Source organism: Drosophila teissieri, chromosome 2R (genome assembly GCF_016746235.2).
Source record: "Drosophila teissieri strain GT53w chromosome 2R, Prin_Dtei_1.1, whole genome shotgun sequence".
Taxonomy (NCBI): domain Eukaryota; kingdom Metazoa; phylum Arthropoda; class Insecta; order Diptera; family Drosophilidae; genus Drosophila; species Drosophila teissieri.
Window position 1 is genome coordinate 5,017,048 of NC_053030.1, and position 18,629 is coordinate 5,035,676.

Consider the following 18,629-nt stretch of genomic DNA (forward strand, 5'->3'; position numbering starts at 1 on the left):
GTATTATGGCGCAAGAAGGGGGCTTACCCTGCCCATTTCCTTGAGCTTGGTCAGCATGACCACAATGGTGGAGTTGTGCTCCCAGAGCATGCGCCAAAAGTCCTCAGCGGCATCCTGCACAGGACCTTGTGCGGCGATGTAAGCGGATCGGTATCGATAGCCGTCGATGAAGCTGGCGTTGACATAGTCGCTTCCCTCGATTCCATGGATAGGGGTGAGGTAGACGCGACTTGATTCGTACGGCAGAATATGGACTAAGCGGTTCTTGTGCTTGTTGCATGGCAGATTGGCCGTTACGAACTTGGACGAGTCCATCTTGACGTTAGAAAGCTTCTTGAACTCCACCTCCATGCCCGAGATAGTTTCGCCGGGTTCCGTGATCAGTAGCTTCTGAAGGTGGGTGTGTAGATTGCGAGCCGGCACCTCCGTTACCCCACATATGATGGCCTCCAAGATGGCGTCATGGATGAAGATATACTGATCCTCCGTCTGCACCATGTAGTTCCGTTGCGCCCGCAAGCAGGTTACATGTCCATAGATGTCGATAATCTTCTCGTGTTTCATACGTTCCAACATCGAATCGATTACAATGTAACAGCCAGTTCGGCCCACTCCAGCTGAGCAGTGAACAATCACGGGTCCCGATTCCGGTGGCGTAAGGGCGCGACACCGGCGCAAGAATTGAAGGAAGGGAGCCGGATGATCGGGCACTCCATGATCTGGCCAGGCGGTGAACTGCAGCTGCTTGATCTCACGCCGATCGTTGAAGCCCTGCCGGCACAACTGGAACGTACGGATGCTGTAGGTGGCCAGTTCCTGTGTCTCCGTGATGGTCACAAAGATCTGGCCATAGGTCTCCGTTCCACGAGTCGGCCAATACTGATCGCACTTTATGCGTGTTCGTTCCTCCAATCGCGTCATCATCACAATGGTAGCCGTTTTCAGTTCCCAGCACATGCGCCAGAAGTCCACAAAGGTCTCCTGCAACGGACCTTGGGTTGCCACATAGGCATTGTGCTTCCGATAGCCGTCACAGTAATTGGCATTAATGTAATCTGATCCAACCACACCCTCCACCGCTGGCAACTGGACACGTGAATGGTCGTAGGCGGTGACATTGGCATAGCGGTTTTTGGACTTGTTGTGCTCCAGATTGGAGTTATCCCAAGTGAACTGCTGGCCCGGCTCAATGCTTTCGTACTCCTGCGAAAACTTCTGATTGTCATTGGACTTAAGTCGTTCGATGTGGTTAGCAAACTCAGATATGGGTATGGGCGGATGGGAGATCATACCGGGCGTCTGGAAGTTCAAGCGCCTCATGTCAACGGGATCGCTGGGAGTAGGTCCGGCTCCCAGGTCAGCGGCCATCAGGGGCCTTGTAACGGCCGCCTGATCCGGAGTCTTGCATGGCTGACGGCGACGCTTCACCACACAGAGAACAATCAGCGCGGTGGACACGATGAAGGTGGACACCATTAGGGGCAGCACCACCCACAGAATCTCCGGCTCGTCCTTGTTGCGGTTAACCGACACTTCCGGCTCCGCGGGCCAATTGGGATCGGGTCGGTGGGGCCGCTCACCTGGCGGAGCTTCCCTCATGTCCAGCGATAGAAACTCGGAGAAGGGACTGGAGGTGTACAGGTGCTTCTGTGGCGTATCCACCACCGCCCGCACAAAGATGCGGTAGCGCTTCTCTCGCTCCAACTTGCGATTCGTAAAGTTATGATAGTCATCACCAGATCCCAGGTGAAATGTGAACGGAATGGAACGCTGCGGGAACTTGGCTGCAATGTACGGCGCATTTGGACGCTCCGGTTTGTTCCTGCCCGGCAAGAGATCATCGGTAAGGAACTGATCGGGTATCTTGTGCAGATTGGACTTGTCCTCCGGGACCACCACCAAATAATAGTGCGATATGGGACCGTATTCCTCCGAAGCTTGGGGCAGTATCACCAGAATTTCCTCTCCATTAACAACGCCGTAGAAATCCGGTTTTACCATAGGCTGAGGTGCAGCCATTTGCGTTGTGACCGTAATCTTTGTGGGCGGGCGGTAAGAATAATCCGAGGGAATGGCACTCACATTCACATTGTAGGTGGTAAACGGACTGAGTTCGTTGATCGTGTGGGTCTTCACATAGTGCTTAAGGATGATCTCTCTCTTGGGAACGATCTGGGTCTGGGAGAATCCCTGTGAGTCCACAAACACCTTCATGGCATCAAAGCTGATCTTGTAGTTGACCGGAGTTAGGCGAATGGGTGGTGACCAACTCAAGGTCATCGAATGGGTGCTGACATCGTGAGCACGAAGATTAAGCGGCACATCCTCCGGTTTGATTCGTACCGTAACCTTCTCACTAAGACGTCCCAATCCGTTCTTGAACCTGGCCGCAATGGCCACGGCATATTGGGCAAATTTCTCGAGATTAACTAGATCAGCGGATTCTGTGAGTCCAACGGTTTTGGTTTGCCAATCGTCCAGATCCTCAACAGCTGTCATGGTGTAAAAGATCTTGTAGCCGAGCAACTTGCCACGACTTGTTACCGGTTCCCACCAGATCTCTGCCGTTTGCTCCGAGGTCGCCTCTGCCTGCAGGGACATCGGTGCTCGACCCATGTCACGTTCTGTCTCCACGATTAACTTGTCGCTAAAAGGACCAGCTCCCTGCTTCGTATAAGCCCTCACCCGGAAGATATACTCGGTGTTTTCCTCCAGATTTGTGAACACCGCCTTTCGGAGAGTCATATTTCGCTCGGAACCAAGGCCATGATCGATTTTCTTGTGAAACTGGACATCGTAGCGGGTGATTATGCCATTCCGGTGCTCCCTAGTTGGTGGATCCCAGGTCACGCATAGTACATCCGGCGTTTGGAAGCGAATGGTGATGTTTGAGGGCGGTCCACCTGGTGTTCCTTCTGGTGTTTGAAATATTTTCACCGTCTCTTGTCCAATACCGATATGGTTGCTGCCTGCCACACGGAATTCGTACTCTACCCCGCGTTCCAGGTTATCAAAGCGTTTCTTGGTCATTTGAGGTCCTGAGAGCATCTCCTCCTTCAAAGCCTGGTCCTTGACGCCCCACCGAAGTCGATAGCCACGCAATTCACCGTAGGTCTGCGCCGGGCGCTCCCATTCTAGCTCGATGGACACGATCGGTTCCCGCTCCATGATCTTCAGACTCACAGTTGGTCGAACTGGTACACCGCCAGGAGTTTTGACCACAATCGCTGCACTCCGGTCACCGTCCCCTTTACGAGTTAATGCCGCCACCTGAATGGAGTACTTTGTATCCGGCTGCAAGCCAGTTACATTGAATTCCAGCGTGTCCACCACATCAAACTTGAAAGGTTCGTTCAGAAAGCCCTTGCCCTGATTGCGAAATTAAGAGTTTTGTGAATCAAAATGAATAACACAGTAAGGAAGTGAAAGCGTATAGAAAATCGTTTGTTTAAATATCCAAAAAACTGCCTAAAAGCTTACCTCATCTCGCAGCTCCTGGGCGTGTATATGATACCCACGGATGATGCCATTGCGATCTTTTTCGAGAGGCGGCTTCCAGCTGACATGGATCGATGTAGAGTTCAAAGGCGTGGCCTTCACATCTTGCGGGTCGCCGGGCACTAAAGGCGACGACGAGGAAAATGACGATTAGATGAGAGCACTCACAGTAGTGTAAACAACTTGAAATATTAACATTAAAGATAGCTTAACTTATGCCAATTTATGGGCTATGGTGGTTACAACTAACTTACTTAACATTGTAGTACAGAAAACTATGGCAACTATTACTAAGATATTAGACCCTAGAAGTAATACATAAATGATATATGTTGGAAGTACAGAGCCAGAACAAACCTAGTTCCAAGTCAATGCCATCACCACAACACAGACAAAAACTGATTTAAATAAAATTAGGAGTGGGAACTGGAGAAACCAAACAACCAAAGTGCTGCTTAGGCGCTATATAGTTTGCATATAGAAGGGGTTGCTCAATTGGTGCTCACAGTTTATAGGGGGTGCAGATTATACCTTGATATATAATAAGTTTATAGTATAGACCATTACTTAAGAGTATGGCGTCAAAAAAGTACACAAAAATATGGGGTATCGGAAACAATTGGATTTCGATGTCCAACTCGTCTCACTTAGCAAAAACAAACATGTAAGCATTCAAAAAGTTGTTACTTGGTTGTGTGCAAAAAACATACATTGGAAAATCAAAAAATAGTTTATATATATTTTTTATACACGTGTGCTGCCTGTGGGAGCATCAAAAATCCTTGTCGACCTCTTAAATGGTTTGGTAAGATTTATCAAAAATCGTTGAAATAGAGAAACATATCAAAAAACAGAAGACATGTGATTTTTTTTAGTTATCGGTCAAATGATTTTAGACCAATTCAAAAATATGTTTTTTGGAAAAAGAGTATAGGTATAGAAATAGAGATGTATTGTATAGTATAAATAGGTTTGCTATAGGGCATTCTTAAACATAATACATAGTCAACCATTAAATATACTCACTCTTTTTCTCTAAATAGTTTTAAAATGTTTTATATGTATTATATATATAAACCACCATCCATTAAAGGTTGCGTTCAAAAATCAAATTTCGCAATAATTTCGTATTCACATCAAAAAGTTTCAAAAAGATTTTGGTTTATGATTTTTGTTTTTGGTTTTTTCCATTTTGATTTGCATTCAAAAAAAGGTGCACGAAACAGAGCAATTGGTGCAAGGTGCGAGTGGCCAAGCAAAGTTATTTGGTTTTTTATAGTATGTGAAAAAAGATATAAAATATAGGTATTTAGTTTACAGTATACAGTTCCAAAAAGGGTAACTAGTGCACAAAAATAGTTTTAAATCCGGAAAAGGAAAGGTGAACAACTGAAGAGGGAGAACATGATACAAAATCTACATATTTGTTGGCACACCGTTTTGATACTGTACAGTGTTTTTATTATGACTTTTGAAAACCGTTTTCCTTTTTTATGTGGTAGTTTGTAGCTTCAAAGCAGCCAAATTTAGCTATTAATCGGTTAACTTAAGTTTTACGCCTAACTTACCTTAGTTGGTTTTAGGATAACAAACCAATTATTTACAAAGCTTAAGACTACCTTAAAATACATTTTACTAACTTGCAATACCTGACGTTGATATCACAATTTTTAATAAGAATTAAATGTTTTTTTACATAATTTTTAGCTTAATACGCGTTAATCTAAAATGTCAAATTTGAGATCCGCTGCAATGAATATGTTGTACAATTTCGTACACATGTATGTATACCATTCGTTATTTTTGTACAATAACTCCCCGCCCGGCGGTTTCTTGCCCTCAACCATTGCATTTGGGTTCATTAAAAATGTTAAATAAATGCATAATACAAATTATTCAAATGCATCTGGCGGGGCAAAAAGTTAAATTATGCTTCATTAGTGTCCTGCAGCCTGGCAGCTCGTCTGCTTAACTTTTTCATCAGGAAGCAGGTGGAAGGGGTCAAATGCCGTAGCGTTGTCTCATTTTTTGTCATTTCACATCCATTCACTCCAGGTGAGATACCTGCACACACATATAGACAGCCCCCACCCGCACTCCCCACAGTGCACTAAAAATATAAAATAATTAAAACGCTACCGTAGAAGTGTTCTCTATTTTGTGTTTCTTCCCCGTGCTCCTTTCCGTGCTGAATGGAACAAACAAAGCAAGGAGCGCGTGCTAAGCTTCCAATGCTCGAGGTGCTCATTTTTTAACATTTTCCTTCTATATGTTATATGTTATATGGTAGGTGCATGTGTTCTATATGGTTTATTTTTTATTTTATTTTTCTATTTTATTTTTTACTTTTTATTTTTCGGGCTATACGTGGGCAGGACGACTGCGAGAGAGTCTGGGTGCACGAAGGAGGACGCGGTACACGTGGCGGAATGAAAAGCAAGTGCCCAGCTTTAGACAGGTGGAATGCATTTGCATTTGCATTTGTGCTGTGGCAGCTAACAAGCGCATCACATCATAACGAAATACGCTCCCTACATACGAAACACAAAAATTAGTAGTGAAAGACCAGTGGAATGAAATAGTCGGGTCTCTCGACTATTGAATACCCGGTATTGTGTTCCAAGCCAAAAAGGACACTTATCAGACCGCAACATGTTTCTGATGATATGAAATTTCGCAGAAAAGGAAATATAGTTCCCGAGATCTTCTTGACATAAAATGACAAACATATCTTTCAGATCTATATGAAATTTGGTATGTGAATACGAATTTTGTAATGAGAACACAAATCCGTGTCTTTTCAAAACTCGTCAGAAGCAGCGTTCCATCTTCTCGGCCTTTTAAATATTTCCAAGATCTGCTTATCAACGTTATAGCTTTCGGCAAACAGAAATTGCTCCCACAATACAGGGTATAAAAGTGAGTACAAGAATAGGATAAAAAAAAGATAAATTCAGTGCCATGTACACTGAGTACCAGCACCACTACCATGAGCTGACCCTTAATGCTGGCCCAGCTGCTTCTACTGCAGCTTGTGAGCCGCTGGCTACAAGTGCGAAAGCAGGAAACGGAAGGGAGTCGGGTTCGGTTTGAGATATGTGGTCGTTTGCCCCTGGATATGCCAAATTGAGTACAATTAAAACGAAATTCAAGTCAGTCACAGATAGCTCAATGCCGTTGCGGTGCTTTGGTGCTGCTCTTATTGCTGCTGGGTTAATGCATAGCGAGAAAATATGACTGGATGAGTTTAGTTCTTTATGATGATTCTTTAGTTCAAACCGAGGATTTTTCCGTTTAGTTTGAGAAATGCATTATTACGTAGCCGACATGTGGGCTGATTAGTGTTATCTCCCCGCTTGGAAATCGATTGGGAAATGTAAACACCGCTACAAAGGGTTATATTACTAGAGACTACTGTTTTATAGATCTGTAAAGTTTCAATCCGGTGATATTTTCTTTCTGTGCGCCCTGCAAGTGATTTCAGTGGAAAATATCCACCTATTTACATAAGTGTCCTTCCATTTCGCATTGTGTGTGCCTGTGCATGAGGTGCGGTGCTATCGGTGCTGCAGACTTAAGACTAGGCTTATTATAACATCTAGAGTGAGCTAAGATATAGAAGTGTGACACCGAGAGGGAGCGAGTGAGACGTACACTAAAGGTGCTTACGAATAAGTACGTTTAATTTACAGTGCTTAGCCAAATCAAAATGAAGTGACGGGCCACCACACTCAGATGGTGTTGAGCTCTTAAAACACACAAATTGAGTAGGTACTTTATAAAGAAAACTGGTTGCTGTCGTACAGGCAAGTTAACAGCTAACAAGCAAATGAAGGTACATAGTATATAAGGTTGTTTAAATCAGAATGGATGTTTTTTGCAAGGAATTCATGAGCGAGAACAAAAGTATTATATAATGGGATTAAAACAAAGCTACATTGATGTGATCTGTTTTTAGTCTTGAACCACTGGTCAATACCACTGAAGTTCAACGTAATACTTGAACAAATTAAGTATTTAAATTATGGAACAAAAAACATTTCGATCGGACAAAAAATGGTAGGGGCAGGTGCCAACGATGAAAATTGCAAATATGCAAATGTGTTAACTGTGCAAACATGCAGGTGATTGCAAATAAAACTTAATAAAGTGGGTCAACAACACAAAATATACAAAATTATGTGCGTAAATAAAAAGTTCGGTTAATTTTGTGCAGAAATCAATTTAAGGATTTGCCATTTGCTGTGCTGGATTCGCTATTTGCATAGCAGTGACAAAAAACAAAACCCATTTAAAAACGTGCGACATTTGCGGGGCTTTTGGGCATTCGTGGTGGGATCGGGATGTGTGGAGCTTCACTGGTGACAAAGTGCAAAAACCGTGTGCCAAAAACCAAACAGATAGGGGTAGAGCTCAAAATTATAGTACACCGAGCTTTAGCAAACGTTATTAAATATGTATGCACTTATGTAAATATCACACATGTAGATGTAGTACTGGCAAAGGTGTGTATGCAGGTGAGCGTGAATTGAGAAAAAAATAATAAACAAATAGAGCGAAACATTTTGCGCTATTTGCGTTGAGTAAACATCGGAATAAAAAAGTGAAATATGTGCGGGAAATTTATTGGGCTCAAAAAGAGGGTTATTATGGCCAGAGCCTCCGTTTAGGTACGTGTGCTGTGTTTACATTTATAATTGCATACATTTAATTATGCAAATAAATAAATAAAATATTTAAAGCAAACAACCTAAAATCAAATTTGTGTATTGGTTTTGGGCATTAGGTTCGTGTTGTTAAGGTTGTGATTACAAAAACTATATGAAAATGCCAAAAATACAAAAAGATTACATGGAGTTCATGGCGATTTTTGGTGCTTTACAAATTACCACAAACAATTGATGCATTATATTCAAAAATAGTTATTTATAAAATTCGATTCTTTAGTTTTATTAAGAGATATATCTTGGTGTTGTGCATTTCTCGAGACGATTGCGAGTCAAGAAGTGAAAGGATCAAAACTATGTTTGCTTGCATATAGTACACAATACATAGGAGTTCTTCTAAAAAGAGATATTTCTTTTTTCGTAAGAGATTTTGTGCAAAAAAGTAGTCAAAAATTGCGCCAAAAAATATGCAATTTCATAGTGCCAATAAGATAATTTTGTAGATTTATAAAATTTCAGTGAAATATAAAAACGATTTCTCACAAATAATAACGTAAGAAGGTCGTAAAATATAAATATAAATATATATAATAAATAAGACAAGGTTTGGGTGCTAAAAGACAGTAAATATGTGGCTTTCAACAATACGAATCTATATCCAATGGATCCCAAGCGATCATAATTGTGTTTATGCTGGTTAAAATATCAGACCAGATGGCAAGGTATTGAAGTTGCGATTGCAGATCATAAATATAAATGAAAACCGTAGATCTCTTACACTTCGCAAAGAATTTATTACTGGTCTGATTAGCCAGATTCGGACAGACTTTAAATTCAATGAAATAATATTTTGGGCTAGACTACAAATCAAAATATAGGTCGCTTCAAAACATTTATATACAGCTGATTGGTAATTGGTAATTGAGGCAAAACCACGTAAACTAAAAGGGTTCAATTGGGTTGACAAAAATATATATATATATAGATATCTGCATATATATCAGATAACGCTCCATAGTGTTCAGCAGTTCCTGTGGTGAATGCTCCCGGTATCAAAATTCAAAAATTGTACAAAGTTCGATTAGTTTCAGGTTGATACTTTTCAGGGGATGATGATAATGGTAACGAGATAAGAAAATAGCAAACATAACTTAGGACAAATGTAAAACTAAGAGTCGGGTATAACTTAGGGGTATTTATAAATAAAAATAGGTAAATAGGTAACTAAACGGGGAAACGAAACGAAACATTACGATAGGACTTACGCTTAGGTAAGATCGTTATGGGCATACATACCATCCTCTTGGGTGCGCAAAATTATGGGATGCGACCGCGGCCCATCCCCTACTGAGGTGCCGGCCAGCACCCAGATCTTGTACTCTGTCCAGCGCTTCAGCTCGTCCAGCACAATGCTGGTCATATTGAGGGTCAAGGTGGTGGCCTCGTCGTCTTCGCGACCCACCTCCACGAAGAACACCTTATAGTATATGATCCGGCCGTTCGACCGCTCGACGGGCGGAGGCAGCCAGTTCAGGGATATGGTCGTCGAGCTGGTGGCTATGGCGGTGATATTTCGAGGCGGAGCACCTGGTACTAATTACATAGATGGGAACGGAACGTATTTGTGTGTGCATTGATTTGATTGGGTTTATGGGGGTTCATTGATGTTGATGCATAGCCAAGGTTTTGGATATGAGAGTTGGTTTTCATAGCGTTCAGCAATTAGCGCAGATAATACAAAAGATATTTTGTCAAACCAAAGTAAAAGGGGTAACATGAAACGAAAAAGCCGTAAAGCGAAATAATATTAAATCATATGGTATAACATGGTTTATATAGGCATAAAAATATCAAAACATAAATTCGAATATCAAGGCAGATTTCCAATGGTTTATGCAAATAATGTTGACTCCTTTTGCGTCCGTCAATAATTTGTGCATATTTTTTGGTAACGACTTTTTGAGCTGAAACATTTCCCAACTATCTTCTACGGAAGGGAAAATCCATGGCATGCATAGCTTAAAAAACAATAAATAAACGTTAACTAAGCATTCAGGCAACGACATTTACATACACACGAAAGACATTCATTTGCATAAACCATTCGAATTTAGCATACTCTGGTACATAAAGAGAGGTACAACTAAAACCCAATAAACTACGAAACCAAGGATCTGAAAATGCGCCGATTTTAAAGGCAGAATTGCTATGGCAAATGATTTATTCAACTGAACAACATGAGTGCCCTGGGCACCATTCAAATGGGAATACAATGTAATTGGGCATCTAGTATTTCGGCAATATTCGGCGAGCAACTCAACATTAAGCTCAAACTACAAACTACGAACAGTTCCAAAATAACTTTGTGGCTTGTCTTCATGGCAACCGTCTGAGCCGCAATAAGTGGCGTGGCACAGACAGACAACCATTTACATTTTAATTATGCGAGTATGCAAAACGTGCAAATATGGAAACCAAAAGTGATATTTATGCCGCTGCCAAGAACTTTGCACTTCCGGCGTTTGTCTTCGCGCCGCTCTATTAAAATATCATTCAAAATCAATTTTCTAGACACTGATGCAGACGAGAAGTTAAGGAATTTTCGGTTTTCGGTTTTGTGGTTTCAGTGCTTTGGTGCAGTGTGCAGTGTGCTTGGTGCAATGTGCGAAGTGCGAAGTGCATTAGGAACTTTGGCACTTAAATAGTGGTCTAAAGTTGGAAATTGTTTGGGCACAATTTACATGATTCAACACTCAGCGAGCCACAAATAATAAATGGAATATAATCGGGCATTGCACAATACACAAATTCAAGTATGCGTGCCATAACAGATTGGTTACTTTTCATATTCTTGCATTTTCCCACATATTTTGCATTACATTATCGTGCAGCTTGCTTCTCAACTTAAACGAAAAAGGTGTTTTTGGTTTGGGTCTAATTCTGTGTCTGAAGTGGATGTGGACTGTTGGCTATTGTTCAGTGGGTTTTGGTCTGGTTTTGGATTAGTTGAACAGATCGCAGTGGCATTGTTATATTAAGATTGCAAATATTTGGGGAATAATCATTAGTTTTTTTTCATTTGGATATCAGTTCAATTAAACAATACTGCGGTTTACCCAACTCTAATTTGTAATATATAGTATATTCTGTTCTATGTGTGTAATGCTAGAAGTCTTATATCTATGTATGTATGTTGCGTATATATGTGTAATCTATGTAAGGTATTTGTAATCAGTGTAGTTTTGTACAAACTAACTAATAAAATGTTTCTAGTTCGATTCAAGAGTTTATAATCTAAGGAACTAAAGCTTAGAACTAACTTGCAAGTAACGAGAACAATTACATGTCAAACAATATATATGTGTATATCGATATTGGTATGTATAGTCAAGATATGAGAGGTTGGGTGCATAAAACTCAGTGCACACCAGAAACACTCATCCAAAATCATGTATTCACTGCATTCACTCACTCTTTACCTGATTCCACGAAGGCACAACTCAATAAAAGTTATTTCGCACACAGACATTTTGGTTTCGGGGGCAGTAACTGAATAATCAACTACATGTTTATGGACACATGTTCAATGTATCGGGGTTAATATATCATATATATGTGGACTCGTATAGAAATCAATCAGTCTTGTCGCTGCACTTAAGCCTATGGAAACTTGTACGTCTACGGCGTTTCGAACTAACTTAAGGAGTTACGCAGCTAAGTGCCGGATTGGCCAACTTACCATATTGCTTAGTGCGGACCGGAATGGGTGGGGTGGTGGCCCCCTCGCCCCGCTGCGACCTTGCAGCCAGCCAGATGTAGTAGAGGGTATCGGGGTACAGTCCGTCGAGGGTGTACGCCTCCGAGTTGGAAATGCGCCTGAAAGAGGAGCACATGGTTTAGTACTGCTCTATGTGGGGTTTCGGGTTTCATCGTTCGGATTTTGGGGTAAACTCCGAGCTCCGGACTCACTTGTGATGGGCCTGATTGGCGTATGTGTCATTCCAGTAGAGCTCGTAGTGCACGATATTCTCGCTGGAATGCGTCGGCTTGGTCCATTGCAGTGTGACTGCGGTCTCGCCGATATCGGTTGCCCGGAAATTGCTCGGTTGCGATGGCACACCTTTGTAGACATATCCGTATTTCATATTCCGGCGTTTTCGGGGATATTTTTGGGGGGGTCGGGGCGTCGAGGGGTTGATGTGCGTTGTTTGCCGGTTGGGAATTGCATTTGGTTTTTGGTTTGGTTATAATGAAACGGAAATTACGGAAATTAAATAAAATACAAACAAATCAATGTGGGGCATTTGTTTGCATGCCGATGGATCCAAGCGATAGCGATTCCGATTCGGTTTCCAATTCAGAATGCTGCCTGATACTGATGAGGTGACACACGCACACCAATCACTGCATCAGCATTTTGAATTCCTATTTGGTTTTGGTATGAAATTGATTGAGATGTGTCCATCTATTCAAACATCGAATAACCCACCCGGCCCATTCTATATTTTTGAATATTTCGGCGCCCACCACGGCAACCATCTGGGAAAACCGGGGGAGAAAATGATTATCAATTTTCAAATATTCCTGCTCCCCAGGGGTGCCAAAGAAGAAGAGGCGTGCCATCGCTTTGAAGTTTTCGGTTTATTGAATTAAACGATATCATTTCGAACTGCCAAATGGCTTTGGATGTACATAGATTGGCTTAAAAAGTTACATTCCCTAATTAAACCCCAACTCAAAGTCACGTCCGACCCTAAAAGGAAGTGGACATATTTTGCAGCTTACATGACCCGGAGTAATAAGTCGGCGCAGTTCAAAGTTGACTCCCTGTTTTGTTAGTTATTGTTGCACTTAAAGCTTCTTAAGATGGCCGCAACCAGCAGTAAGTCAGTCCGTCCGACTGGCCACGCCCCCACCTAAGCGCCCTGATGCACTCGGTCAATGCATTTGCATGCAATATAATTGCATACACACAGATACAGATACTTGTATACATGTATACACATCCACTGATTGCAGCAGTTAATGAATATCTGCCGGACATGCCCACAAGTGCAGTCGGTGTTTTGCTCGGACGCAGATAAATATTTCATTGAACGGACACACGTTTCGCCTGACATTTTGTATTATAATTAAATAATTGGTGTGATCTATGTGGGCCGATTGAGTTGAGCAATTAAATTGCAAAATGTGCCCGATTCAAAATGCGTGCATGTGTGTGTGCGAGTGTGAGTGATGTGTGTATTTCATGTGCCTAATTGGAGCTGATGGCCCAATCAATTTGGCTTAGCTTACCTTGCTGGGCCTTCACCTGGACCGGCGTGGACATTGGACCGGCTCCCATCGATGTGTAGGCCTGAACCCTGACCGTGTAGATGGCGTGGGGCGTCAGCTCCGAGACTGTGGTCAGTTCGCTATTGTCGACCATCTGCGAGTTCCACGAGGCCTCCGGCTGATTCGAATTGGTCGTGTAGTACACCTTGTAGCCCTGTTTTGATCCAGCGAAAGTGTGAAGGAGTTAGAGGCTTCCATACTGATATTGTTCCATACAGATATGCTTATATTTTATGAATGTAACGCTGACGGAATCTGAATCTTAACCCTCTAGCTTTAATAGTTCCTGAGATCTCGACGTTCATACGGACGGACAGACGGACGGACATGATCCTGATCAAGAATATATATACTTACTGTGGTCGGAAACGCTTCCTCCTGCCTGTTACATAATTTTCAAGGAATCTAGTATAACCTTTTACCTTACGAGTAACGGGTATAAATAGTTAAACGGAATTTAGGACAAAATTGCATGTTTGACAAACAAATATTTAAATGCAACTTCTTTCCCAATAATTCTTTTTAACATTTTAATCTCTGCTTATTGAGTTAAAACTTGTGCTGACACTAAAATTGTTAAAAACTACTTTCAAGTTGCGCTTAACAAATGCAAGATTAAAATACGATCTGAAACGCAGCAGAGCTACGAAATTGAAGCCATTCGAAGCTAAACTCCAAATCCGATTTTCACCTTTCATTAACTGATAAACCGAAAATGATATATTGCTGCTGCTGGGAGATTTGTGAGCCTAAAAGGCCCAGAGAGACCACAGCGATTGCCGACTCGGAACGGAGACCCGTAGACAGGTGTCTAGGATTTGCATACGAACGTCCGCCAGCCATTCGTGTCCCGGAACATGGCTAAAGGCATTTTGCCAATTTCCCTTCGATGGGCCCCTCTATCCGACCCATTCGAGCCATTGGGCCTGACGTGACAAAGTGCGTTGGTCGGACTCCGACCTCCGGGCTACGGGTTGCGGGTTGCGGGCTGCGGGTTCCGAACCCGGATCCCGGAGCCCGGAGTACGGACTTTGGACGCCGGATCTTATCGTTTAATATGCGCACTTGATGCCAGGTACTTACGTTCACTTGTCCATTGGGCGTCTCTGGTGGTTCCCAAGTAATAACCATCGTGGACGAGCTCAGCGTGCGCACTTGGACATTACGTGGTGCACTTTCCATTTCTGCAGTCGAAGGGGGAAGACAGAAACGGGAAATGGGTTATATTAGCATTGTCATGACAAAGGTTGGGCATATACCAAAGGCTGGCTGGGATGGCAGCTTGCACACCAGATATTATGTATGTGGTCTGGCTAAGCGAATTTTGTAAATGCATTGGCCCTATGAAAACTCATTGGATACCGGCTTTGGAGTCCTGAGGATTATTTGCACTTGCTCTGGGTTACACCAGCCAAACCAGAACTCGATTAGATAACAACTCTTTCATAATAATGTCACCATAACTACATTTTTCCTTACTTTATGTAAATTCAAATCTGCATAGCTTAAATTATGTTTACTTATTACCAGAAATAGATGGGTAGCATGCACCAACGAAAACTGCCATAATTTCCCTGTAAGTTGCTTACCTAAATGCTACATCCTTCGCCACAGTGTTAAATGTAACTTTTAAATGCATACAACCTTTATTTGACTATTCGGAACTGGTTTTAGTTTCAGCTTCCTGTCTATATTAAATGATTTTAGAATATGCTGCCCGCCCGCCCAGCACGCCATTCATCCCGATTTCCCCCCTAAAATCATAAATATGCAATTTTGTTAAATGATTTTCTGGGGCGAAATGCGCACGACGACAAACAAATGCCATTATCGAGAAACTAGTGAAGCCAGGAGGCGAAGAGGGGGTGTTTTCGAGCGCTTTCTGTGGCATTAGGGCATCGCAAATGTTTTGCACAGCAAACAATCCCCATCCATCACAATTTGTTTTTCCAATGTACGCTCCGTTGTTGTTTTAGCTTCTGCTCCTGCTGCTGGAGATGCGTATTTCATGTCGCGTTTCATGGTCGCAGGAGGTGGAGGTGGAGATGGAGGTGGAGGTCAGTGGGCATGGGGGCGCTGGGGTCTGCATTTCCGGGGAAAATTGGGCAAATTGTTATGGCGCGTTGGAGCCTAGCGGCTGTTATAGAGAGAATTTTGCATTTATAAACTGATTTTTGTGTGAGCTCGCCGCCACCACGGCCCCAAAAAATGATTTCCCGCGAAGCATGAATCTAGCTATTCGTCATGCATTTGCATGCATTTCAGAAATTTGTCGGTCAACTGCATTGTCAGCCGCGAAATCATCGGTGGCATTCTGATGCCACGCCGCCCCCCCATGCCGGCGAAAAAGATAACCCCACCAAGCAGCCCCATCATGAATGGCAATTAGTGGTAGAATTCTCCATCACTCAATTTTCCTTATGTGTGATATGGGTGGGTGTGGTATGTGTGGTGTGTGTAACCGATTCGTAAACCGATTGGTTAATGGCCAATCAATAAATTCCAATTTCTCACAATTTTACTGCAATATCCACAAACGGTGCAGCAGCAGTTTTATCCACAATTTATATCGCAGTCATCTCATCTGTTACCCAAGTGCTACCCCCAATTGCGAGTAGTGTGTGGATATGGGTGGGTGTGTGTGTTGGCCTGGTCCATTGCTTGTTATAGCCAAGATTTGCATGCAGCTCGCACACACCGATTCACCGATAGATTCAGACAAAAATTTCCTCCCAGCCTTGTGAAGCCCTGTGTCCGTGTGTGTGTGTGTGTGTAGAGGAGCAGGATGCAGGGCATCACGTAAGTTGCATTTAAGGGCATATCCATTACATACGGATACGCTCCATTAATATGTATCCTTGCATGCCAGCGCACACGCCTACTCCTTATAGCACCAGCTTACAGCACTAAATCGTAGCCCCCATCTCCATCTCCATCTCCATCCCCAGCTCCGCTCCCATATTCATCCGCACAAGGTTGGGAGGCAGGAGGAGCATGTGCAAGCCATATATCTGATTACTTGACGAAAGGATATGCTCAAGACTCGTTGAATTCTCGCCTCAGACCCGATTGCGGTCCGCACTTAAAATGTGGGTTTTGATTACTGCCCCTCAAAACAGCTTCTGCTTTCAGACGCTTTCACAAACATTAATGAGTAGGTTTACCAAATGCAGAGGCAGAATCTCCTGCAAATTTACTGCTGCCTTGTGACTGCTAAGAAGCTATCCAAGCTGGGTGGCAGATATATACATATATCAATGCAATGGTCAATTCTGTGTATCCACTGAAAGACGTTTGCATTTTACTCAATGTTCTTATAGTTAAATTTCAATGAAGAAGTAGGAGATACCTGATTTAGTTTAAAATACGAATTGGTAACATTTTGAGAACTTAAAACTTAAGTAATATATGTTTCCGGACACAGGTGTTTAAATGGCCTCTACCTTACGTTTCTCCCCATTTCAGTTAAGGCACTCCTCTTCTTTGTAGTGTAGCGTTACTAGCCATGAGAAAACCCTAGGATTACCCACTTGGCTCATCTGCTACCTAAGCCAGTGACACGTGTTAAGCATTACGTTGACCTGCTGATGCCCGTCCTGTGGGATGCCCGTCTGGAGCCCAGCTTTAAGCGCCCATAAACGTGGCCATCGGAATATTATTTCGAAACGATATTGGGCAGCGATAAGCATAATTGCGGCAATAAAAGTTTCCAACTTTTGTACGACACGCTCCTGGATCTGCTGGTAAAAATGCAACTGCAGCTGCTGCTGTTTCTGGAAGAAGCGAGCTGCCCGAATTGAGAAATACCCTTTGATACGGACCCTTTCCAATTGATATCTAACTAGTAAAAATGTCTTACTAGTAGTAATGTCTTACATTATTCCAAGGTGAGAAGTACATTAATATGAGAATAGCTTATTAGAATTAGCATATTAGCTTCAGAATAATGATGGAGTATTTCCACAGAACTTTGTATATCTATAGATGTAAGGCCGAAGCCAGTGATACAGGGCTTCTAGCTACTAGCTACTAGCATACCCTGTGATAGCACAGAAAAAGCAGAAGTAGCCGGAAAGGCATGTCAGACAAGCGCACGCTTACGCGGGAATTGCCAGGACTAAAACAGCGTTGCATGCACCCAGCACACACACGCACACACAGACACAGCCATCCGCATCCAAACGAACGCATAACAATGCAAACTTTATGGGACTTACGGGGGAGGATATCCCCCATAGCCCCAGCTGCGGCGCCACCCCGCACCCATCCCCTCACGCGCATACGTCAGGATATCGCCAGGACGCGTGGTTCTGTATCGCAGCTGCGTATGCAACGATTTTTTTTTACATTGCATTTACCTTTGATTCTATCTAGCTACTTGTTATTCCGCTTTCTTTGCTCCATTTTACATTTTCTTCTTTTTCTACTTTTTATACCCTTTTCACATTTTTCGGGTCGGATTTGCGCTGCTCAACAATTGTTATTGAAATTGTTTTGCCAATTTTTGGCCAACCATAAAATTTTGTTTGCCAAGGATACTTACTTGTGCCACCGAATGAGAAATCGCCTGAGAAGGCAATGCCATGTGAGAAAGCGAGACAGAGAGAAAGAGAGAGAGAAAGAGAGAGGGCAAATAGACATTTTCAAGAAGGGTTAGTACGATTGCCGACATAATGGACCAAGGCAAATAAAAACGGATCTAAGCACTCCAAATTCAAAATGAAATTGGTTAAAAGTCCTTTGTGTAGCATGTGAAAGACGACGAGGCGAGAGAAGGCAGCAGTTAGTTAAATGTCCTCCGAAAATAAAGAGGGGTATCCCCACATCCGCGATACTCACTTGTCTCACCGGTGGTACATGTCGCTGGAGCCGAGGGTGGTCCGCGTCCAATATTGTTCACGGCTATCACGTAGAACTCGTACTCCGTGTAGGGACTCAGGGCGCGGACCACATAGTACATGGTGATGATGCCGCTAATCTCGCTGAAGGCCTGGTTGGCGTTCTTCGGCTTGTACTGGATCACGTAATACTGCAAGTCCTCGGGACCCTTGTACGACCACTCCAGACGCACCGAAGTGGCGGTCACCTCGGAGATTTGCACATCGGTGGGTGCGGTGGGCAGAGCTGTGG

The 18,629-nt window shown here is 43.0% G+C and overlaps 1 protein-coding gene across 5 annotated transcripts in view; it reads right to left on the minus strand.

The window, feature by feature from the left end:
• Nucleotides 1–18,629, minus strand: part of LOC122614788 (tyrosine-protein phosphatase Lar) — a 118,093-nt gene that overhangs the window by 2,033 nt on the left and 97,431 nt on the right. For 2 of the 5 annotated variants that reach the window (XM_043789444.1, XM_043789443.1), the window contains exons 9-17: nt 18,348–18,623; nt 18,043–18,066; nt 14,583–14,683; nt 13,461–13,653; nt 12,135–12,285; nt 11,905–12,041; nt 9,462–9,758; nt 3,481–3,620; nt 28–3,369 (exon numbers count right to left, since the gene is read on the minus strand). In XM_043789444.1, the coding sequence (XP_043645379.1) occupies nt 28–3,369; nt 3,481–3,620; nt 9,462–9,758; nt 11,905–12,041; nt 12,135–12,285; nt 13,461–13,653; nt 14,583–14,683; nt 18,043–18,066; nt 18,348–18,623 (4,661 nt within the window). Of the gene's footprint in view, nt 1–27; nt 3,370–3,480; nt 3,621–9,461; nt 9,759–11,904; nt 12,042–12,134; nt 12,286–13,460; nt 13,654–14,582; nt 14,684–18,042; nt 18,067–18,338; nt 18,624–18,629 lie in introns of all 5 variants that reach the window. The other 3 variants (XM_043789446.1, XM_043789445.1, XM_043789447.1) reach the window with 3 other exon arrangements.